Source organism: Anopheles stephensi, unplaced genomic scaffold, assembly GCF_013141755.1.
Source record: "Anopheles stephensi strain Indian unplaced genomic scaffold, UCI_ANSTEP_V1.0 ucontig283, whole genome shotgun sequence".
NCBI lineage: Eukaryota > Metazoa > Arthropoda > Insecta > Diptera > Culicidae > Anopheles > Anopheles stephensi.
Genome location: NW_023405217.1, coordinates 262,816 through 283,181, shown reverse-complemented (window position 1 = coordinate 283,181; position 20,366 = coordinate 262,816). Strand labels below are relative to the sequence as shown.

Sequence of the window (20,366 nt, the reverse complement as noted above, 5' to 3'; positions counted from 1 at the left end):
AAACGGTCTCGCTAAACGAGACGAGCGCGCCACTTTCACTTATTACATGAGCGTACGCCGCAGAGTGGCGTACGCGCGGTGTACGTCACCTTCGTCCGTCGGTCCCGATTTCTTCACGCGGTCAGGTTCAATTCTTTCGTCTGTTCCACCCTGATCCGGTTGCATTCCGGACGCGCGCACGCAGGGAAGGAAGTTTGGCTTGGGAAGTGGTGGTGGGAGTGGTGGTGTTTGAATGCAATTTTTTTGACCGCTCAAAAAAACGGAAGCTGAACATTGGATCGAGGCAGATGATCGAATGGATGCAGATCAAGCTATTTTTATAATTATTTTAGAGCTTATTAGGTATCGAAAATTTAACATAAAATACGAAATTGCGTTTTTACTCCAGATTTAAAATTTAAAAATTTATTCTCGAATGTTCGATGTTATAAACTCGATCGTTCAATTTCTTTCTTTCAAGAACTCAAGTTTCAATAGTTTTATCCAATTATTTTCATTACCTGAGGTTTGCAGAAATTAAAGTGAATTTATTTACTGTAAATACGGAATCGATTGTACCTTTCATATAATTTAAAATTACTATTTTCTATATTCAAAGCTTTGTAAAAATATTGAACAGCAAAAAAAAACCCGCGCACCGGGTCAGGTATTACTTCATAATTTCCATCTCTTTCAACCTTCCTCACAGTCGGGTGGCCACATCGTGTTCCGAGCGTGAAACCGAAAGTGAACCCCCTGAAACCGGTACGATCTCACATACCCTCACCTTCTCTCTCTCTCTTTCTCACTCTTGCTCACACACTCACAAACCATGTGCGTTTTCGTTGTCGATGAGTGCCGTGTGAGGTTCGCGTGCGTGAGTGAACGGTGAGTGAAACCGAAAAGTGGGCCAAGCGAGAGTGAGAGTTTTTAAAAATAGGGGATGATGAGAACTCAATTCTCTACCACCACGTTCAGTGTGTGTGTGTGTGTATCGAACAAGCTGTGACACGTTTTTTCACGTTTTTTTGTTTCTCCACCATACCCCATTCTCACTCACTCTCCCCCTTTTTTCCTAAGGGGGGGTCTTAACAAACCCTTTTACTTGCTTCTCACTCACAACTCACGGAACTGTGAGTCACTCACGACGGTACGCACTCATTCGTGCGGATTACAAACAGAGCGAGCGAGAACGTGAGATAGGGCGGCCAGTAGAGTGCGTTTCTTTACCGAACTTCGGGAAATTTCGGAACTGAACTCTCTGAGCTGAGTTTGGTTTTCCAAAACACAACACTCCCTGCCCCCCCCCCCCCCTCTTTTGAAGGGGTGGCTTTTTTGTGTGAGAAATAAAATGGGGGGTTTCTTTTCGCTCGTTACTCGGCATCTCCGGTGAGTGAGTGGTGTGCGGCGCCCCCAAAACACTCGTGAGCAAAAAAATGTGCGCCTGTATCCAACCGAGTGTGTGTGTGTGCATAGTACATAGTACATAATTAGGGGATGCTTTCAACACACACACACACACACACAGAAACAGTTCACTCGAACCTACCGTGTCCTAAACGCGCGCGCTCCAAAAACACGGCCGAGCGCGCCGTCATCGTCGACATTCGGAAAGAGTGGCCCAGTGACCGAGCCCCGCGGAGGGTTACGAAGCGAACGGACAACAACGCGGCACTCTTTTGTGATCGGACGCTCGAGCCGGGCACTTGGCGTTATCCGAAATAAAGACTTGAACTTGTAATTATATACACACACACAAAGTGTTATAGTAGGGTGTGTAGTATATAGCGCTACCACCCATCCGTCCGTCCGCCGTAAGTCGTAGTTCTCGCTCGATCGTGTGCGCGCCTCACGAGCCTCCTGAGCACTCGGGAGTGTTCCGAAACTCAGCAACCGAAAAAAAAACATACACGCTCGTCATATCGTCATCGTCGTGTCTCTCGGGTCACCCACCACCACCACCAAACGCCAGGCAACAGCATCGTCTCGGTTGCAACGGCAGCAGCGGTCTTGCGGCGATCTGACTGCAGTCATTTTGCCAGCAACCGGAGCAGTTTGCGCACGACGAACATCGTCCTCCCGGTGTTTTGTACCCCGTGCGGAGTTTTTGTTTGTACTTTGTCGGTTTCGGTCCCGGTGCGTTCTCGGTGTGTTTAGTATAACCGGGTGCTGCTGCCCCGTTTTTGTTTTTTCTCCTGCGGACGTGAGGACACCACGGTTGCGGTTTTTTTTTTTGGTGTTTTGTTCGGTCCGGTGCGTGAATATTTCGACCGTTGAATTTTCCCTTCATCCAACAACGGCGCGCGGATACTAAACTCAATCGATCGGTGGTGGTGTGCGAGTTTGTGACAAGTGGAATACGCGAATCGATACCATCGTAATATGCACCACCCGCACACACACACACACATGCGCGAAGGTGAAGAAAAACGGTGTCAGTGAAGGCGAAAATCCGTGACCTACTGTCCTGGAAACGGTCCCCGAAACCGTCTCGCTTGTACACACACACAGCTGTTCCGATGGTCGCATCGGAATGAAGGATTACGCCAGTCTCGCTAGTTAGTGCGACAGTGTACAGTTTAAAAGTTGGAAGTTGATATACTATTTAAACGTTTTTCGGAAGTGATCGTGATAAGCCCTGTTAAGTGTTTTACACTTGTGAGAAAAAGTTTGATTACGAGTGTGAATGCACGCAATGTGTTCGGCAGCACGGTGGCATCCTTTCTCAAGAAGGACGAACCATAGTCACCCGAAGGTTCGTGATCATTCGTGGGCCCTGATAAGAGCGATCGGATAGTAAGATCGGATCCAGAGTGTCTCGGAATAAGAATTCCGAAGCTGTACTGCAAAGGTGACAATCAGTTGACAAATTCTTGATCCCGGTCCTTAACATGTGTTCGCAGAGCTCAGTTTGATGAAGTTTCTTCGTGAAGTGAGTACACCAATATCGACCACGTAAAGTTTAAAAATGCGGATATAGGTTGGTGTTCTATATAATTGTTTTTATTTTTTCGGTGCTCTGTGCTCGACCGATCGCTTCTTTCCGGTAGTTGTGGTGGTGGTGGTGGTATAACTTTGCATCCACTTAGTGAATCCAGTGGTGGAATGTATCAAGTGACCTGCTACAGTGGCAAGTACACTTCTTCACAAGTGTCCGGCGAGGATTATGGTGTGTATCGGAATGAGGTTAAAAGCTAGCAGCGGATCTTCTCTCTACCGTGTGATACCGATCAGGTGTGTAGTGTGATCTTGGTGATGCGGTTAAATACGTCAAGGAATAAGTGTTTGAAAGCCACATCCAGCCCTCTGACTAGAGCGACAGTCGTGTGAGAGTTGTATTGTTTGAATGTCCAATTGAGCAAACCGTGTGGAAAGAGTGTAATCGAAACCATCTTGCAACTGAGCCTCATCCAAGTGTGTTCAAGGATAACAATCCGCCGAGCTAGTGTGATCTGTGCTTAAAAATCCGTCCGTGTTTAAAAATATTTATTTATGTTTTCCTTCCTCCAATTGTTACAGAGAATTATACTTGCGCGTTCAAAACGTGCTCGAGCCGTTTCGAAGAGTCTGTGTCTGTGTGTGTGTGTACCGAGTGTGAGAGCCTTCCGAAAGTCTCGTTTAATCAATGGTGAACCCCAAGGGTACAAAAGTGATCGTTAGTGCGTAGTAAAGGAGTAAACATCCTTGTACATAAGGAGCTAATCACAGTCAGATGTGTCCGGCGTGAAGTTAAAAACAAAAGCGTGGCCACGCTTTATATTTTGTAAAATAATTATATCTCGATTTAACGCCCAACAAAAGGGGTAATACAACGAACCTGTCCCCCTCCGCGGGATATAAAGCGTAATACCGAGAACCGAGACCTGCTAAAACTGTGTTCGTAGTGAGATATTTGTTTGAGTTTTAAATCGTCCCCGAAACTGCCGTACCGAAGCGGCAGCAACAAATAGCGTGGTACAAAATGTTACTGGACATGGATCAGCAGCATTCGACCGTGTTTATGTCGCTGAATATGTCGCAGTACTCGATGCTCAGCGAGTCCGGCAGTCCACCGCCGGGCGGTGGTGGAGCGGGCGGCAATACGCAGCTCCTCTCGCTAGCGGCAGCCGCCTCGGCGGCTAACTCTGGCGGTGCCGGCCAAAACACCGGCATGCCACCACCTCAGTACGGTGGTGGTGGCGGCGGCGGCGGCGGAGGAGGAGGTACTCCCGGAGGTGGTTATCCTGGAGCCACCGGATTGCTGTTGGGTTCAAGCAATAACAACAACAACAACAATAGTACCAGCAACAACAATCTTCCGTCCCATCACAACAACAACAACAATGGCGGCGGCGGTAACAACGCCACCGGTCAGAACAACAACGGTGGAAACAATCATCACCACCATCATCATCACAGCCATCACGGCACTGCCCAGCACACTATGGGTGGCAACGGGCAGTCGCATTCGCAATCGAACGGAACCGGCGGCTACGGTTCACTTTACGGCGGCTTCCACGAAAGTTCAGCCGCACCCCCGTCCGCCTACTCAATGTTTTCCCACGTTCCCACAGGCGGCGGCGGCAGTGTCGGTGGAGCCGGCGGTCCCTACCATCATGGGGATGGGAGCGGCGGCGGCGGTGGCGGCGGCGGCAGCAACAGCAACGGCAGCAACGGTGGCCCGGCGGCCGGCGGCCAAACGGCGGCGGGCGGCACATCCTCGGCAGCGGCGGCAGCGGCGGCAGCCTATCTGGCGATACCGGCCTCAGGTACTAGCGGTGGTAGTTGTAGTAGTGGCGGGGGCGCGTCCGGCGGCAGCCTCATTGAGCACCAAACCGCACTCAATAGTCTGAGCGTCGTGTCCGCCATCCAATGCGATCAAACTGATTTGAAATATTTCATTGAAGAGCTGTGCCCGGTGTGCGGCGACAAGGTGTCCGGCTACCACTACGGGCTGCTAACGTGCGAATCGTGCAAGGGCTTCTTCAAGCGCACCGTCCAGAACAAGAAGGTCTACACGTGCGTCGCCGAGCGCCAGTGCCACATCGACAAGACGCAGCGGAAGCGCTGCCCGTACTGCCGCTTCCAGAAGTGTCTCGAGGTCGGCATGAAGCTAGAAGGTAAGTGACGCAAGAGCGGGGGGCTGTTTTTTTTATCTCATTGCAGGATCCATCTTCCTTTTCAACAGCGAACCCATCTCATCTCATCTTATACATACTATCATTTTTAATCTTAATGATTTGATCTTAATCTAGATCTTAAGCATCTAGAGCTCTCAATTATCTGAAGATCTCGAAGGTCTAGAAATCTTGAGGATCTGATGATCTCGAGGATCTGAAGATCTCAAATATATAAAGATGTCAAGGATATGACGATCTGAAGGGTATAGAGATCTCAAGGTTGATCTGAAGATCGCGAGAATCTTAAGATCGGGACGATCTGCAGTTCAGAATAGAGAATTAGAATATTTTGAAGATCCTTAGATATTGAAGATCTATACGATCACTAGAGAATACCGAGTAGTCTTTGACACTTAAGCTTCTGGAGATCTTATCTTGCCATTTGAAGTTATAATAGACCTTCGTTTCATACTGCTAGAGAATCAAGTCCTTGCTGCTGATCGATAGTCCTGATCAGATTTTTGATTGACGACTTGTCCACACTAGGTCAAGAAGCTTAAAACCGTAAACGAAGTGAAAGCCGCCAAAAATTGACAATGTTTTTGTTATGTTCTTTGTCCCAACTTTCCCATATTGTACCTTGAAACCCTTTTCCCCACACCGTTTTATTGAACCCAGCAAAAAGTTTATTGATGATCGGCAAACGATCTTCAACAAACACAAATATGGCTTCTATAATTGGAGACACGGTTTTGGGAAAGTTTTACCCATGAATCCTTTTTCCTACGGAGGGCGTACAGTGTTTACGGTCCGTTCGGCGGGCACCTCTCTGCTTGTTACCTTCCCAGGTAACTAAATCTTTTTATCATTAAAGGGTGTATCCCAAAGGGGGTAGAGCGTACACAGCTATTGAGGTTATAAACCATGCTCTAACGGGACCCAGGAGCACTAAGGATAGGGAGAAAGAGTTATATGTCAACCTTATGACAGCATGTGCAGTATCTCGAATCGACGAACCGAACACCTGATCGCCGTTCGTCGTGATCGTCGTTCGAGCGACAGTTTCCAAATCGCACCCCAAATTTCGGTCCGCGTGTGTGTGTGTGTGTGTGTGGCTTCAGGTAAGCGCACAGAAGCGAAGGCAAAACCTTACCACACGCGTAAAGGCGCAAAACGAGCGCCGAAAAGTGGTTCCTTCTGCTTGAAGAAAGGTAGCGGGTCTCCTCTACCTGTGTTGCCTGTGTGTCCACACACCACCACCGCGCTAGCCTCGGCAAAAGAGGGGTGTGTAAAGCGTGATTGCCGAAATCGAAAGTGAAATTTCGGCAACTCCACCAACTCCGGCGGTGGTGGTAGATTGCAGCCAAAAATCCCCTCTCGTCGTCGAACATAAGGTTGTCGGTTATAAGATGTGCGTAAGACCCAAACGCGCCAAACGAGTCTGGGTGAGAGTGCGTGAGTGGTGAGCGATCGTTTGCTCTCCTGGCTCACGCTCACGCAGGTGCCGCAGGTTGGCTTAACAAGATGTGATTTGTGATAGTTTACGTAGGACCCTCCCTCGGAGGTCGGAGATGGGCAGAAGATCGAAGGGGGCCGAATTTTTTGATGAACAGGTTTGGTGGCGTAATAATATGTATCGGCGGGCGGTATGAGAGTGAGAGTGAGCGAAGCTGTTTTTTTTTGTTGTTGTTGGGGGGAGGCTTTCTCATCACCAACCCCGTTATTAGGGCCCCAAACTGGTTGGAGGTCCCGTAAGCAGGCAGAGCGACCTGTCGGAGTGGACGCCCGGGGAAGGGAAGCGGGCCAGAGAATTCAACTTTTGGGGCTGATTTTTGTCATCCGTTGTCACTGGGGACGGTCTTCTTTTTTTTTTTTGGTTGGCAGTTCTCCTCTCTTGTGTTTCACGGTTTTTCTTGTGTTTTCTTCACTGTTGTTTCTTTTCTTCTCGCTCCCTTCCCAAGTGTTATGTTTTTCGGCTTTGTTTTCTCCACCATTTAACTCCTTGAACGATGTATTATCTTCGTTCGGTTGGCTTTGTTCTTCATGCGTGCGGGCTTTCGTTTTCTGTTTCACTTTTTTTCGACAGTTTGTCTGTTTATCGGCACCGGGTTGCTTCATTTCAGGTCGCGACTAGCCTTCCACTACCACCACCTTTCGACAGTTGCAGCTAGTGAGCGCTGTACGATTGCACCATACCCGAGACTCGAGATTTTGGAGGCCATTATGACAGCATTCGGCAGTGTGTCAGAGCGGGTTTGGTGGTAGCCAAGATTTTGCACCACCATTTGTAACTTTTAACGCAAGCATTGTGGCTACTTAATCTATCCGCAAAATAACAACTGTTGAAGTTTAATTTCGCACCAGACCACCTGTGTCTGTTCTTGCGATTCCCCACCTTAACCGTCGGGAACAGGTTATTGTGGATGTGTGTTACATGTTACATAAGTACCAGAAGTAATCTGACCATACTTTGACCATTTTGGGGATATGAAGGTGTTACGGTGACAGTAGTTCGAACGATCGGTTCGAGTTTTTCGGATGTCTTGGGCGAAATTGAAATGTCAGAATGAACTTCCCTTTTTTCCGTTTACACCAAAGCCACACACTCGGATTCTCCACGCATCCAGAAGCGTACGCCAGTCGAACGACGAGCCGATTGGATGCAATTATGGTAATTGTGTGAGAGGCCTCCTATTGGGGTCATAAGCGTGCGGAGAGTGCGTAGCAGCAGCAGCAAGGGCAGCAGAACGGAGCAAGTTGCTGTCTGGACGAAAGAGAACCAGAGCAGAAGAGCTGGAAGTAGGAAAGGATACACAGATATTGAGTTAAGTTGGTTCGTGGAACGTAAAGCAAAGCGGGCCAATGTTTTTCTTTTTTTTTTGGTGCCGTTCTTCAATTTTAAAAGGGATTTAATTTCATTGGCTGAGGCTGCTTCTACAGTTCTGGAGATGGAGTTCCATGGGAACATGGGGTCTGACCTCGTTTCCGAGGGTTCTTGGCAATTCGTAGGATTTGTATCGATGAAAAATACTAGAGTCCTTATAAGGAGTACTAATGTCTAGAGAAACTTGGAAGGACTTATATCCGGTTCATCCAACGTTAAGGAGGTTCTAATTGTTTGACAAAAATTTCAATCAAAATTTCATCTCACTATAGTGATTTAAAAATTGCACACCATTTAAAAGGCAGCTCTGGTTCTTCACTCTCTTGAAAAACCTCCTCCAAAACCAGCCTCACTGATAAGTATACAGCATATGCAAATTTGTGCAACTCCAAGAAAAGAACGCTTTCGCTCAACGGCAGGCGAGGATTGTGCTTGGTGCATTCTTTCGGCATCATCGTCTCGTCCTCGGCTTTATGAGATGCACCGGAATGCATCATCGGTCCCGTTTCCCTCCGTTTTTTTTCTTTCTATCTCTCTCTCTCTCTCTCTCCCACCATATTTACCGTTTACATACGCAGAGAAAAATTTCAATATGCACACACAAGAACGCTCACTCGGCGTTGCTTCCTTTACTCCATCCACTTCACTCTTCCTGCACCGAGGATGCAACGGATGCGACGGACCCACTTGAAGCTGGGGTGCATCCGCCACGACACGACCTACCCCAAACCGGACCAGATTGTGTGCGGTTGTGTCCTGCGGCACCGCCGGCTACGATTGCGGAGACGCCGGTAACGAGGAGGTGGCAGCATTTTTTATTCATGCTTGCCGTTCTGGGCCTGCCGGAGGAGCACTGCTGTGGTGGTGGTGGTGGTCGCGCTAATGACCTAGTTTTACGTTGTTCTCGCGAATGATATCATTCTGCTGCTGCTGCTGCCGTTGATGATCACGCTGATGCGCGGTACTCGTTGGTGGGGGATTGTTTTTTTTTTTATTGCCTCTGCTTTTTGGGGGGTTTTGTTTTGTACTGAGAGTGTGTGTGTGTGTGTGCATGTGATGGAAGCATTGCAGCTCTCGCCACCGTTTTATTCTTTCGTTCGTATCCTATTCGTGTGCGGTTGCTGGCAGCGCGTGTGCGCGTCTGTGTGTTTCCGTTGACCAATGGATTCAACCCTTCATTTTGTGGCATTGGGAAGTTTGATGTTCTGGTTAAGGGATCTTTTTTAAAAAAAGTTAAAAGATGATAGCTAAAAGATGTAAAAAATATAGCATCAATATTTTCCCACCAATGTTCTATGAGATGGTCAGAAATTGTTATGATTTTCATTTTGCATTCCTTGGAAAAGATGTGAATCAAGGAATACCGAGCATTTTGATAAAGCTCGTTGGTATGCTAGCAATTTCAAACGGAGTTTGCATCTTCTTTCATATAAGAAATGCTTGATAATATTTATTTATCTATTAAAAACGGTCTAGCCTTTTTTGTTGGTCACTCATAACATTTATGGTGGAAAATTACATCCTCCTTAAGTCCTTTCATTTTCAGAAGTTTAAGTTTGCAGAATTTTCTTATAAAAAATAGGTTAAAACTAATGTTAAAAAATTGACAAATCGCGATTTTATTAAAATCCACTGGCTTTTTATTTTTTCACTCTAATAATCCGGAAGGCCCTGGGCCTTCAACAAAGTTGGTCCTAGCTTCATTGACTCAATTGATCCATAGCTCTTTTTTTTAGTCAGCCAAACGGTCCCATTTCTCTGAAGGAATGCTTCGGGATGTGATTTGATACCTGGACCTGTTGTGTACAAGTCAGACGCTCTTATCACTCTGCTATCGGGCCGTCCTTAAGCTGAGGCTTTTATATTGGGTTTTAAATCTGGTGGATAGACGGGACTTGAAGACTACGGCAGGCAAATTAATCATTATCAGCCTGACTTGGTTTAAGAAATTTGTTGAAAAGCTTAGACTAAGAATTCCAACGATGAGCTAAAATCAATGCTGTACTTCAGTTTTGTAAATATCTTTAATCCTGATTCTTCTATCACACCACCATAATCTAATTAAGCTTGAATCTCTTTTTTAAAACCGTACCACAGAGAAATTTCCACTGCACAAAAGCTTCTCCACGACAAACAAACACGTCTGCAGAACTTCCTAATTGTTACCACCGAACGCTTACGAGCTCACAAAAACTTCCACCTCGACCTTGAAACTGCGTTAATAAATCCCAACAGGTCCGGTGTTGCCTTTGTAGCAAATTCATCATTAGCTTGCGCCCGTGCTTTTGTGCGCCTTTGTGCCGGAAAGTTTTCTTCGTGCTTACAACAGTACGCACTGGCGAGGCGGGAGGGAGTACGGTGGTTCTGACATGTTTTATTGGACCCACAAGCTGGAAAATGATGATCACGATCACAAACAAATGCCACAGGAAAACTAGACCAAGGTTGCCGTGTACAAGGAACCGGGAGCACATCACTTGCATTCCGGAATTGCTCAGTTGCCTTTGTGTGCAATCGTGTGGTACTGCGATGTCGTCCGGGAGTCTGGCCGGGAGGATAAACCGGGTTTTCTGAACACCTCCCCCCCCCCCCCCATCCATTCCGGACAGGAAGCTGGAACCAAAATTTATCGATCTGTTTGCTCCAAAGTGCTGTAATTTTTCACCACTTCCTGTGTGCTGCTGATGCACAGCTTCGCTTTAAGCGGAAACTGTTCCACACCAGACCAGGAAAGGAAACACAAAAAAACGGGCAGGAAACACCGACAATCGTCTTCGTTATATCCTCTTCTTGACCTTGAATGTGTAGCCGGCCCCCCCACCGCGACATGACAAATTTTTGCACCAAACGTTGTCTGGTCGCGGTCCTCCGATTTTCCTCCACTGGGTGATTCGGGTTTTGTGCGATTTTTCTTCAGCGCTTTTTTTGTTGTTGTTGAATGCGGCGTCGCGTTCCGTTTTCTTGTCCGAAAATGTTTTTCGAGGGCAATCGTTTGTTGCATCGTTTATCGATTTTTCCCTCCAAATGGTTGGCTGCCGGTGCTCTGCTGCTGCTCGTGGACGTGGCACGCGCGCGCGGCACCAAGTATCTGTGTCGGCGAATTCGCTCGGTGCTGGGTTGGTTCGTTCTTATTTCATCCATGCCAAACAATGGCGGAATGGTGTGGTTCTTGCTACCAGCAGACCGTGTGTACTGTGCTTTGCGGCGTGGAGCACACTCGGAAGTGCAATCCTTCACACTGCTGGCGCTGTGGTTGTCCTAGTTTTTGCAAATGCTTATCCGTCGCTGTGTTGCTGTGCACGGCTCCGGCTTTGTGCAAAATTATAATCGTTAGAAGAGAAGAGCACCGACAATGGAGAAGCAGGACGGCGTTGAATGATGGCGAGGAAGATTTGTGTTTTTCCTGTTGTTGTCGCTAGGATGGTTTTCCATGGTTTTTCCTACCGGAGGTTATGGGGGGGCTTTTTTCTGTTCTTGCTTCACGACCATGAATCCTTTGGAATAATTAAATGAATCTCCTTCCATTTTTACAAGTTAAATGTAATAACTTCACCATCTTAACCATCTGAAGGTGTAACGATTTTATTACTGTCTGGTTTACATGCCCTTTTGCATGGAAAACTAATCCCTAGTCTTCGTAATCGATTCCGGAAAATCTTGCCGGTCGGGGGAAAAAAACACCCTCCCGGAAAGCGCAGAGAAGCGAAGGCGCCTCCGACATCCGGTGGCGCCTTCCGACAGCGACCGACCGTTCCCTCGAGTTTTCCGTTCCCCTGTACCGAATCTAGCCCAAGGTCACAGCGATGAGAGGAAAACCAGCTTTTCCAACGCTGTTGTACCGCTGTTGCCGTTATGCTCGTGCAGAGTTTTCCCTGCTGTGTGTTTTTGTGTGCTCTCTCTCTCTCGCTCAATTTCGAGGGGACGGTTTACCCGATGGGTGATGGTGATGGTGGTAGACTAGGTTAATAGAAAATTATGCTTCGAGTGGTGTGGACGGTGGAAGGAGACAGTTGAAACGACGTAGAAAATTTCATCGAGACATCTCATAGGAAGCAAACCTTCAAGCAAATGGTTTCAGACGAACGCTGTGGGTATGTTGGCGACGTACAGCGGGGTAGGTTTTTTTTTTGCTACTGCTGCTGCTGCCGAGTCTCTGAGCTCACAATGACACATAAAGAAGGAGAATAATATTTACTTCCGAGTTTGTGGTTTCGGTTGTTTTGTGTATCCTTGAGCTAAAGGTTTTTTCCGGAAAATTTTCTCGTCATGTTGTCGCTGTTGCTTGAGAAGATCAGTAGTTTTGGGAGGGGATTTTCGGCGACAAAGCATTATCGGCTGGATTAGAAAAACAAAGGAGATACACATCAGGAGAAAGAATGGTTAAAATTGTTATTTAAGTTTAAATTTTGAAGTCACATTTTAAAAACTTATTGAGCCTTATCAGAATCTTGAGTCATAACGATTTAAAATTAAATTTTTCTCAAGCTTATTATTCAATAATATCTTATTTTTAAAAGCCATCTGGCAGAAGATAGCATCTGCAAGTCCAATTCTACTGTCTACGCCGTTCTCCTGGGTACGCCATTGGAGACCGTAATTTCGTAAAACTGTCTACACCGTCCCACTGCAACCACGGTTCTAGAATGTTGGAAGGATGGGAGATAATTTCTTCATGCCTTGGTTGTTTGCCCCACGGCCCATTCTTTTTCAGTGCTAGAATGTAGAATGGAGTTTTGCACTGCATTCTGTGCCTTATGGTGAGCTCACAAACACACATTGGCGAAGCGTCAATTCGAGACGGGCAATCCGTTGTAGCGTTAAGAGCGTTCAATTAATCCGCTCTCGGTACAGATAAATTCAATTGGAGTACACAAACAAGGTATTTAATTCGTATTTAATTCTTCAGAGCCTCTAGAAATTAGACCATTTACTTTAAAAATGAAAAAAAAAATTGCTCTACCCTCAAAACCATGCTCATTTTTTGGACCAACACAAACCATTCCAAACACAAAAATAGATTTTAGATCCCTTCGGTCGCCAAAAACCGACACGCACTGTACTGAGTCTCAGTCGGCTTGTCCCGAAAAACCTGCCCCCCCCTAAATTCACGACTACCCCATTCTCGATCAACCCTTAAGAATGCGCTCGTTCTCACCGTGTTACAGAGCGGAGTTGTGTTGGTGCATGTCGTTTGTTTTGAGCGGAGAGTTCCTCAACTGCATCAGAATGCACCGGTTTGTATGGAACCGTTTGGAAAGAGAGACAGCGGATGAGAGAGAGACTGATGTAAAGAGTACTTTTGCGAAAAAGGATATCTCGTGTTTTGAGCGAACCGTGAGCAGGCAAGGCATCAGTTGTGTGAGTGACCTAGATTCGCTTCTGACCTCATCCACTCAACCCCCTCATCATCGCAATTGGCCACCATGTTGGCCACAACCATCCACAACATTCCGGCAATTGTGGCGTGAAGGAATGGGGGGGTGGTGGCGTTGTGTAGATTTTATGAACTCGTTTTCCCTGGTGGACTCGTTTTTTTTTCGACGCAGAACCTCAGAAAACTGGGGATTGATTATTGAAATTAGGTTTCTTATTTCCTATCGGCCAGCCAGATTGAGAGAGCCACAGAAGAGAGGGAAATGAGAGAGAGATACTTGAGGATAGTTTCAAATTTTTGACTTCAATTGGTCCTCGGTAAGCTGCACTAAATATGCATGATAGAGCACTGCATATACTAAAACGCAACAGGTTCTCCAACTTCAACTCATACTGGCGCACCACTTTTTCGTAAGGTGCTCCACTATGTGTTTGGTGGGTATGCGCCTTTTTTTGCTGTGTGTTCCACTGCGGGAAAGAATTTTAATTGCCTTTTCATCAAATCCATCACGTGTCGCGCGGCATGTCCAAGGTAGCGGTGTCCATCCACCAGCTGACAGTTGCGTTGTTTTGGAAGACGGACCAACGACAGCGCACGGGAGCGCTTGGATGGAACGCGCCAACGGTGGCAGTAGAGCCGTTGTTGTATATGCCACAACTCCAAATGAAGGGTTCATATTGTCATGCCAGTCACGGGGCACCGTTGACGCTGCTGATTGCCGTTATGCGGTGACATAACACCACACCTTTCGGCTTCGCAACGCACCAACACCAGCCAAAAACATGTGAAAAATAAGTTTAAAAAATTGAAGAAGTTGATCAAAGGGAATTCAAAAACCCCGATCGCAAAAATCAACCAGTCATCTGAAACTGTGTCTGTAGGGTATTCGGGACGTTTAAATAAGGCAAGCAGTTCTTTTAAATAAATGCCCCGAAAGGGTAAAACAAGGGGCAAAAAGAATCAAAAAAGCAAAACAAACCGAAAAATTCAGCAAAAAGTGAATCATAACAATAAATAAAATCAATGAAACCGCTACATACACAAAGGAAAATGAGAGCAAAAAAGCAAAAACTCGCCGTAGTGACACGTAAAGGGCACCTACCGAACTGGCGCGCACAGTGAGCGCGCGTCCCCGTTCGCGGACGACAATGCGCATGACGTCGACGCAAACACATATGGCGCGGCTGCTGCTGCTGCTGATGTTGTGGGGCGCATCGCGTAGGAGCTGCGCGAGCTGCTGTTGTGCGGTCGCGACTTACTTACGCTTACCAACACACACACTCATACACAAAGCAACACACTTTCGATTTCGTTTCATTGCAATCGGGCCACCATCGATGGGCGGAGGAGAAGAGTAGGGTGGATACAGGGAAAGGGTGGGTGAATGAAGAAAAAAAAACGGTTGCAATTACCACCGCGTGGGATTGATAGGAGCGTGTGTTTTGTTTTCCGTTTACTTTTTTTTATTGTTGCTTTCCCCGTTTGTTTTGTGTTGTTGTCTCGATTGGGAATGATTTGTTTATTTATTTTGTTTACAACAAATCGTTTGCTTACATACAACCAAAGCTTATTCTAAAGCGAACGGTTTTCATTCATTATCTAATGGAAAAGGTGAATGAAATATGCAGTTGAGCATGCAGTTTTTTTTAGTAAATATAGGATATTTTGTTTAATTTTTTTATTTTTGAAACGGGTAATTTTAATTCAAAAAATCCGTTTTTTTAATCGATCAATAAAATAAAATTATGAAACATAGTCGAAATAAATAGAATTAAAAATTTAAACAACTTCTTAAAATAATTTTAGCCATATTCTGTACTCATTGTTTAATTTTGAGATGGGTTCATTCGTTCACAAAAATAAATTAAATATTTTATTATGTTGCAAAGTTTTAAGGATTTCTTTTATTCTTTGTTCGATCGATAAAATTGGCAAATTGCTGATACACAGCAATGTAATGTAACTGACGATTTTTTATGTTTATTTTTGTATAATTATACCAAATTTCATTTAAAAATCAAAACACTTGTTTTATGTCCCGATAAACACAGAACGTATCGACAGCAGTAGTGTAAAAAAATTATATAAAGGTGATATTATACTTTTGGCCGTCACTGTTTGTCAATATTGAAAGTATGCAAAATTTGTCTGAATGTAGTTCAGAATCAAAACGCTTCAATCACATCCAACGCCCAGCGTGAGCTAATAAAAGAAGCCAATTTTTACTGTGCGCGTTCATGCCTGCGAGAAGGATGGCATTAAGTAGGTCATGTATTTTAATCCTTTTTTAATTAAGCAAACTATGACGCCATTTAACAGCAGCGTGAGATGAGCCAACGCTCCTGATCGAATGCGGTTGCTCACTGCTTGCTCACCGACGGGCTTTATCACGAATCCTGACAGAAGGGGTGAGCGATACTACCCATGGGAAAAGCATCCTTCCTTGGGTGACGCGCGCGTGTGTGTGTGTGTGTTTTTGAAGATGCATTTCATCATTATCCGGCCATCATCGTCATCATCATCGATCGGGTTGCAATTACTCACCCTCGCTCGGGCGCACGATGATGAAATCTCACTTCTCACTGCGCACCGAACCGGCCGCGATGAGGTAATGCTCATTTCGCTCTCACTCTCGTTCGGTACACACGACGGGCCAAGGGTGGTTGTGTTGTTTTCTCGGTCGATCGAGTGCGGTGGAGGTGTGGGGGTGGAGTACAGGGGGGGGGGGGGGAGGGTTGGTACGGTGTTTCCTCACTTTCCTCATGGAAGTGCAACAGAACCGGTTGCTGTTTTTAACGACGACGAACGCAGCCAAAACGATGGTGGTGAATGGAACCGTGCGCGCGTCGTCTGAGGCACACCGTCGCACGTGATGAGCGAAAGCGAGATAGTGAGAGAGGAAGAGTAAGACGCGAAAGGGGTAGGGTGTTTTTTCGGGGTGGGGTGGACCTCCTAAAAAACGCTCACACACTCGCAAACGACGTGTACAACTTCCAAAGCGATTGTGTTTCGCTGTATGCGTGTCCGTTTTTTTTTTGTTGTTCGTTGTGTGTTCACTTCGCGCCGTATTTCGCTTTCAAAGTTATGCATTGATTAATCGTGACGGCGCGCAAGTAGGTCATGCGAGAGCGAGACACCCTTCGTTCTCCTCTCTTTGCTCACCATCACCCCTCCCTCTCTTTCCAGCAGCCCGTAAAACTGGCTCGCGATTGTGAACGGAAGGAACAAGGCGAGCGAGATGGCGCTAGTGTAGCAGCGACGACCCCTCCCCCCCCCCTTTTCTCGATCGTTCTCCTTTCAACCCTTTCGGCATGGGGGCCAGCCGTTGTTGTGTGTGGAGGAATATTCTCGCCCCCCATGACAACATCTCCTCCAACAAATAGGATGGGGGGTGGTAGCTCACAATCAAACGAGAGAAAAAAAGCGAAAAGAATAATAATTGCACTAAAACAGAAAACTGCACGCCAAAGTGCAGGAAAACGGAACCCCCGGGGTGGTAGAGATTCAGAGGGTGTGAAGTTCACTATCTTGCGTTGCTTTTGGAGTTTGATTATTTTGGCTTCACTGCCAAACAGTCCCTCACAACATTGGGGTTTGTTTCGGACCTGGCCTGAGAATGGCTTTAACGATTTGCAACGGTGCAGTGTGTACCGTGAGTGTGTTTATGTTTTTACTTCTTGTTTGTTTTTTGTTTTACTGTTAAACACAAACATTACGTCAGTTGTAGAGGCATTCTTTTCATTTCTATGTTCTTCTTTTATTTCACTTTTATGTTGAGTCTCTTTTTTGATTCTTGTGGTGAATTATTATTCTGTTTGCATCTTATTATACTTTTCTGCATATCTTTTGCATTTCTGAATGGAACATTAAAAGTCACAAATGCAACAACCATTTAAGATAATTGTTGAAATGGATAGTGGACTTCAACAATCGCAGTATTTGAAACATTCCCGTAAGTGATTCACGGATCGAATCCCTGTATTTTTTATCAAAAAAAAAGTATTATTTTAATTGTTCTATAGTTTGCAAACTTTTTATCCAAATACTGGTGCCCCTTACACGGTATTAAAATGGGCGTGTCAAAATAGAGAACCTTTTGTTGCGAACTTTTTTGCACCTTCAAAAGCACACCGATAAACTTCAAACCATTGCCGCCGACAGTAGTTTGGCACACAAATTGAGCCGTCCATCGGTGCGGGATCCTTTCTTTTGCACGGCACGCACGCCCAACGCGTCAATCAAACCGTCACCTTCGAGTGTTACCTGCTCCGGCGGCAAAGGCTTACCGATTTTAATGGTGTTAAATCGAATACTAAACCTATGCACTGGGGTGCAACATATTAGAAAATTGACATCCTTTCATAGGCTAGCGCTATATCGAATAGCAATAATCGATGGCAGAAAGAAAACTGAAAGTAACATGTGGACTGGTGCCGTGGCCAGGATCATATGACGGCTTTGGGGTTGCTAGGCAATTTTGAGTAGCGTGCTTTTGACTTTAAAATTTAGAGTAGAGGACCAAGGATTCTCAAACTTTCTAGCAGCTTTCCCCCTTCAGAACCTTCTCGGTTCTCCTTCCTTCGAAACATACAATGCGCTTTTCCTTACTGTTGCGCGTACTATTATCGAAACACAACCAAGATGACGCACACTAGACAACACAAGAAAAGGGGCGCGTGAATGAGTGTGTGATGCGGTGAAGATTTTTGTTTGTTACCGCAGCAATAACTCAACCACACACACACAGGGGTCCACATTGTTGGCGCTTGCTACTTCAAACTGCTACGCCCGCTAACCACAACGGGGTAAGCCCTTGCATATGCAAGAAGCGGCTTCTACCCTCTGCTCTGCACCCACAAGGAAGGAAATGAAACTAATGCCGAGTTCTTGCATCCTTCGGCGATTGTTTTGCGGTTGTTGTTGTTTTTTTTTCCTCTCCGTGTGTGTGTGTGCGTGCTTGCACCAGCGGATGTCAGACTGCAAGACTTGCTTTGGCCATGCTGCTGTGCAATCTCGTGCACCTTCCACTTCCTTCCTTCGGGTGGTTCCGATTGGGAAAAACTTGGCCGAGTGGTTTGGTGTGCATGCGTACGGTTCTTGTGCTTTTGACGAAATCGGAGCAAAATTGTCTATGCGTGTTTGTGTGTGTGTGTTTCGGGTAGCAAAATTTGCCCAATCCTATATTGAGTCGATGGAAACCGCATCGCCGTGCCAATTGCAATCGTGATCGGTGTCTAGTATGTGTAGGTTTTTGTTAGGCCCCTGTCGAGCAGAAAGGCATGCCGAGGTTTTTGTTTGTTTGTTTGTTGTTTCGGATCGGAAACACGTGGTGCAATGGCACGGAAAACAAGGGTGGAAATGCGTTATGAATGATGAAAGCAGCGGAAACTGTGTATGATTGGGTTTGTGTTTTTTTATTTCGTAGCGAAAACGATTGGAAGTGGGGTTTTGTTGAAGCTTTCTGAATGTTGACAGACCTGAAAAAAGCACATTCGCGTCACTATTTAACGTAAAAATTTCCTCTCAGATAAAGTTATGCCAGAATCTATTAAATTCAGCATTTACAATTAATTCGTAGAAAAAATTGTACTGCGACAGCGTGAGAGAGAGAAGAAATTTGCCGATCTTTGATCGATCTTAGTATCTGATTGCTTCAAAAATTGGTGGCTAAATGAACTGCATAATTTGTCTAAAATGGTGATACAATATATAAATCTTATTTTCTAGTATAATGCGCCGGCAAAACCACTAAAGAATGAGGCTTTTTTGTTTAATTTTATTTATTTTTTAGAATGTCATCATTATGTATGTGGAGTTGTTTGTATGTAATTATTTTGGGCTAACTCAGCAGATGATAACATAATTTTGCACTCACAGAATTGATTGTCATATCAACTGCATGCGATGCTTTAAATTTAAAAGAATATACATATAAATCGCCCCATCAAACAGCAACACCAGACTATGTTTGTGTGTGTCATAATATTTCGCAAACGAAGCAGATGGTAATAGAATTTTTGAATTTTGATATTGTTGCCATGAAATATTGATTTTTTTTTACATAAAATTTCCGAATTGTCAGAGTGTTCCACATATTGAACGATTGTCATATCAGAAGGCTTCATTTGTTAAAAATTCTGATACACTGATATTTTTATCAAAAACACTCCTCAATCCGTTTCAAATTCTATTGTACCCGGGGTAATTATAAACATCAACTATTTGTGTTCAATTATCATAACGGTCTGCAATTACAAACGCTCTCCGTTGTATCGATCTGTTCTCTCCATCTATCTCTCTCGCTCTCTCTCTCTCTCTCTCGCTCTATGTTGTGTTGTCCAATGTTTGTTGTTCACTTTATCGCTATCCAATCTGAGACAAATCGGGCCCGATCGTGTCGATCGCAGCAGAACAAGTGGCAAAAACAAATGCACCCTGTCATGGGTTGGCAGAAATCGGTGACACGATCACACGATGCACTCACACAGACACACACACCCCTGTTTGCCAAACCCTCTGTGGCTGCTGCTGCGGCGCTGTGACTCCGTTGGTTTAAGCCGGGCATCGATTTAAGGAGGGAAAACAGAACCCACCGTGGCTGTGCGGCTGGAATGTCAATCCGGTCTTTTAAAGGGAAAATGCCTTGTACTCGTGCTTGTAACCGCGCACCACCCATTCCCATTAGTGGTTGGTTTCGGTGGCTTACGATGTGATCAATTTCGAGGGTTCGTGCAGCGATCGTTCGTTCTGTTCGAATCGTTCTCTCGATCGATCGACTTGCTCAGTAGTCTGTGTTTTCTTTAACGCTTTCTATCCTTTTTTCTGTATGCTTTAGAAGACGGTTCCAATGCTGCGGTTACACAAAAACAAAAAACAAAACACCGTCCGGGGTTTTTTTTTTCGTGTGTGTTGCGTTCTGCATCGAATTTACTACCCGAGCACCTCGGTTCCTTCCCCACTTCCCCTGTTCTCCGTACACCGGTTTGCATCCGGATTGGATCCGTGCAGCTTGAAATTGCAAACTCGGTGG

At 45.6% G+C, this 20,366-nt stretch overlaps 1 protein-coding gene across 16 annotated transcripts in view; it reads left to right on the top strand.

Moving 5' to 3' along the window:
• LOC118516364 (nuclear hormone receptor FTZ-F1-like) overlaps positions 1-20,366 on the top strand; it is a 121,469-nt gene that overhangs the window by 69,987 nt on the left and 31,116 nt on the right. For 13 of the 16 annotated variants that reach the window (XM_036062208.1, XM_036062202.1, XM_036062200.1 and 10 more), the window contains 2 exons: positions 4,533-4,727; positions 4,866-5,078. In XM_036062208.1, coding sequence (XP_035918101.1) covers positions 4,533-4,727; positions 4,866-5,078 — 408 coding nt within the window. Of the gene's footprint in view, positions 1-2,004; positions 2,127-3,139; positions 3,214-3,498; positions 4,728-4,865; positions 5,079-20,366 lie in introns of those variants that run through there. The other 3 variants (XM_036062217.1, XM_036062215.1, XM_036062214.1) reach the window with 3 other exon arrangements.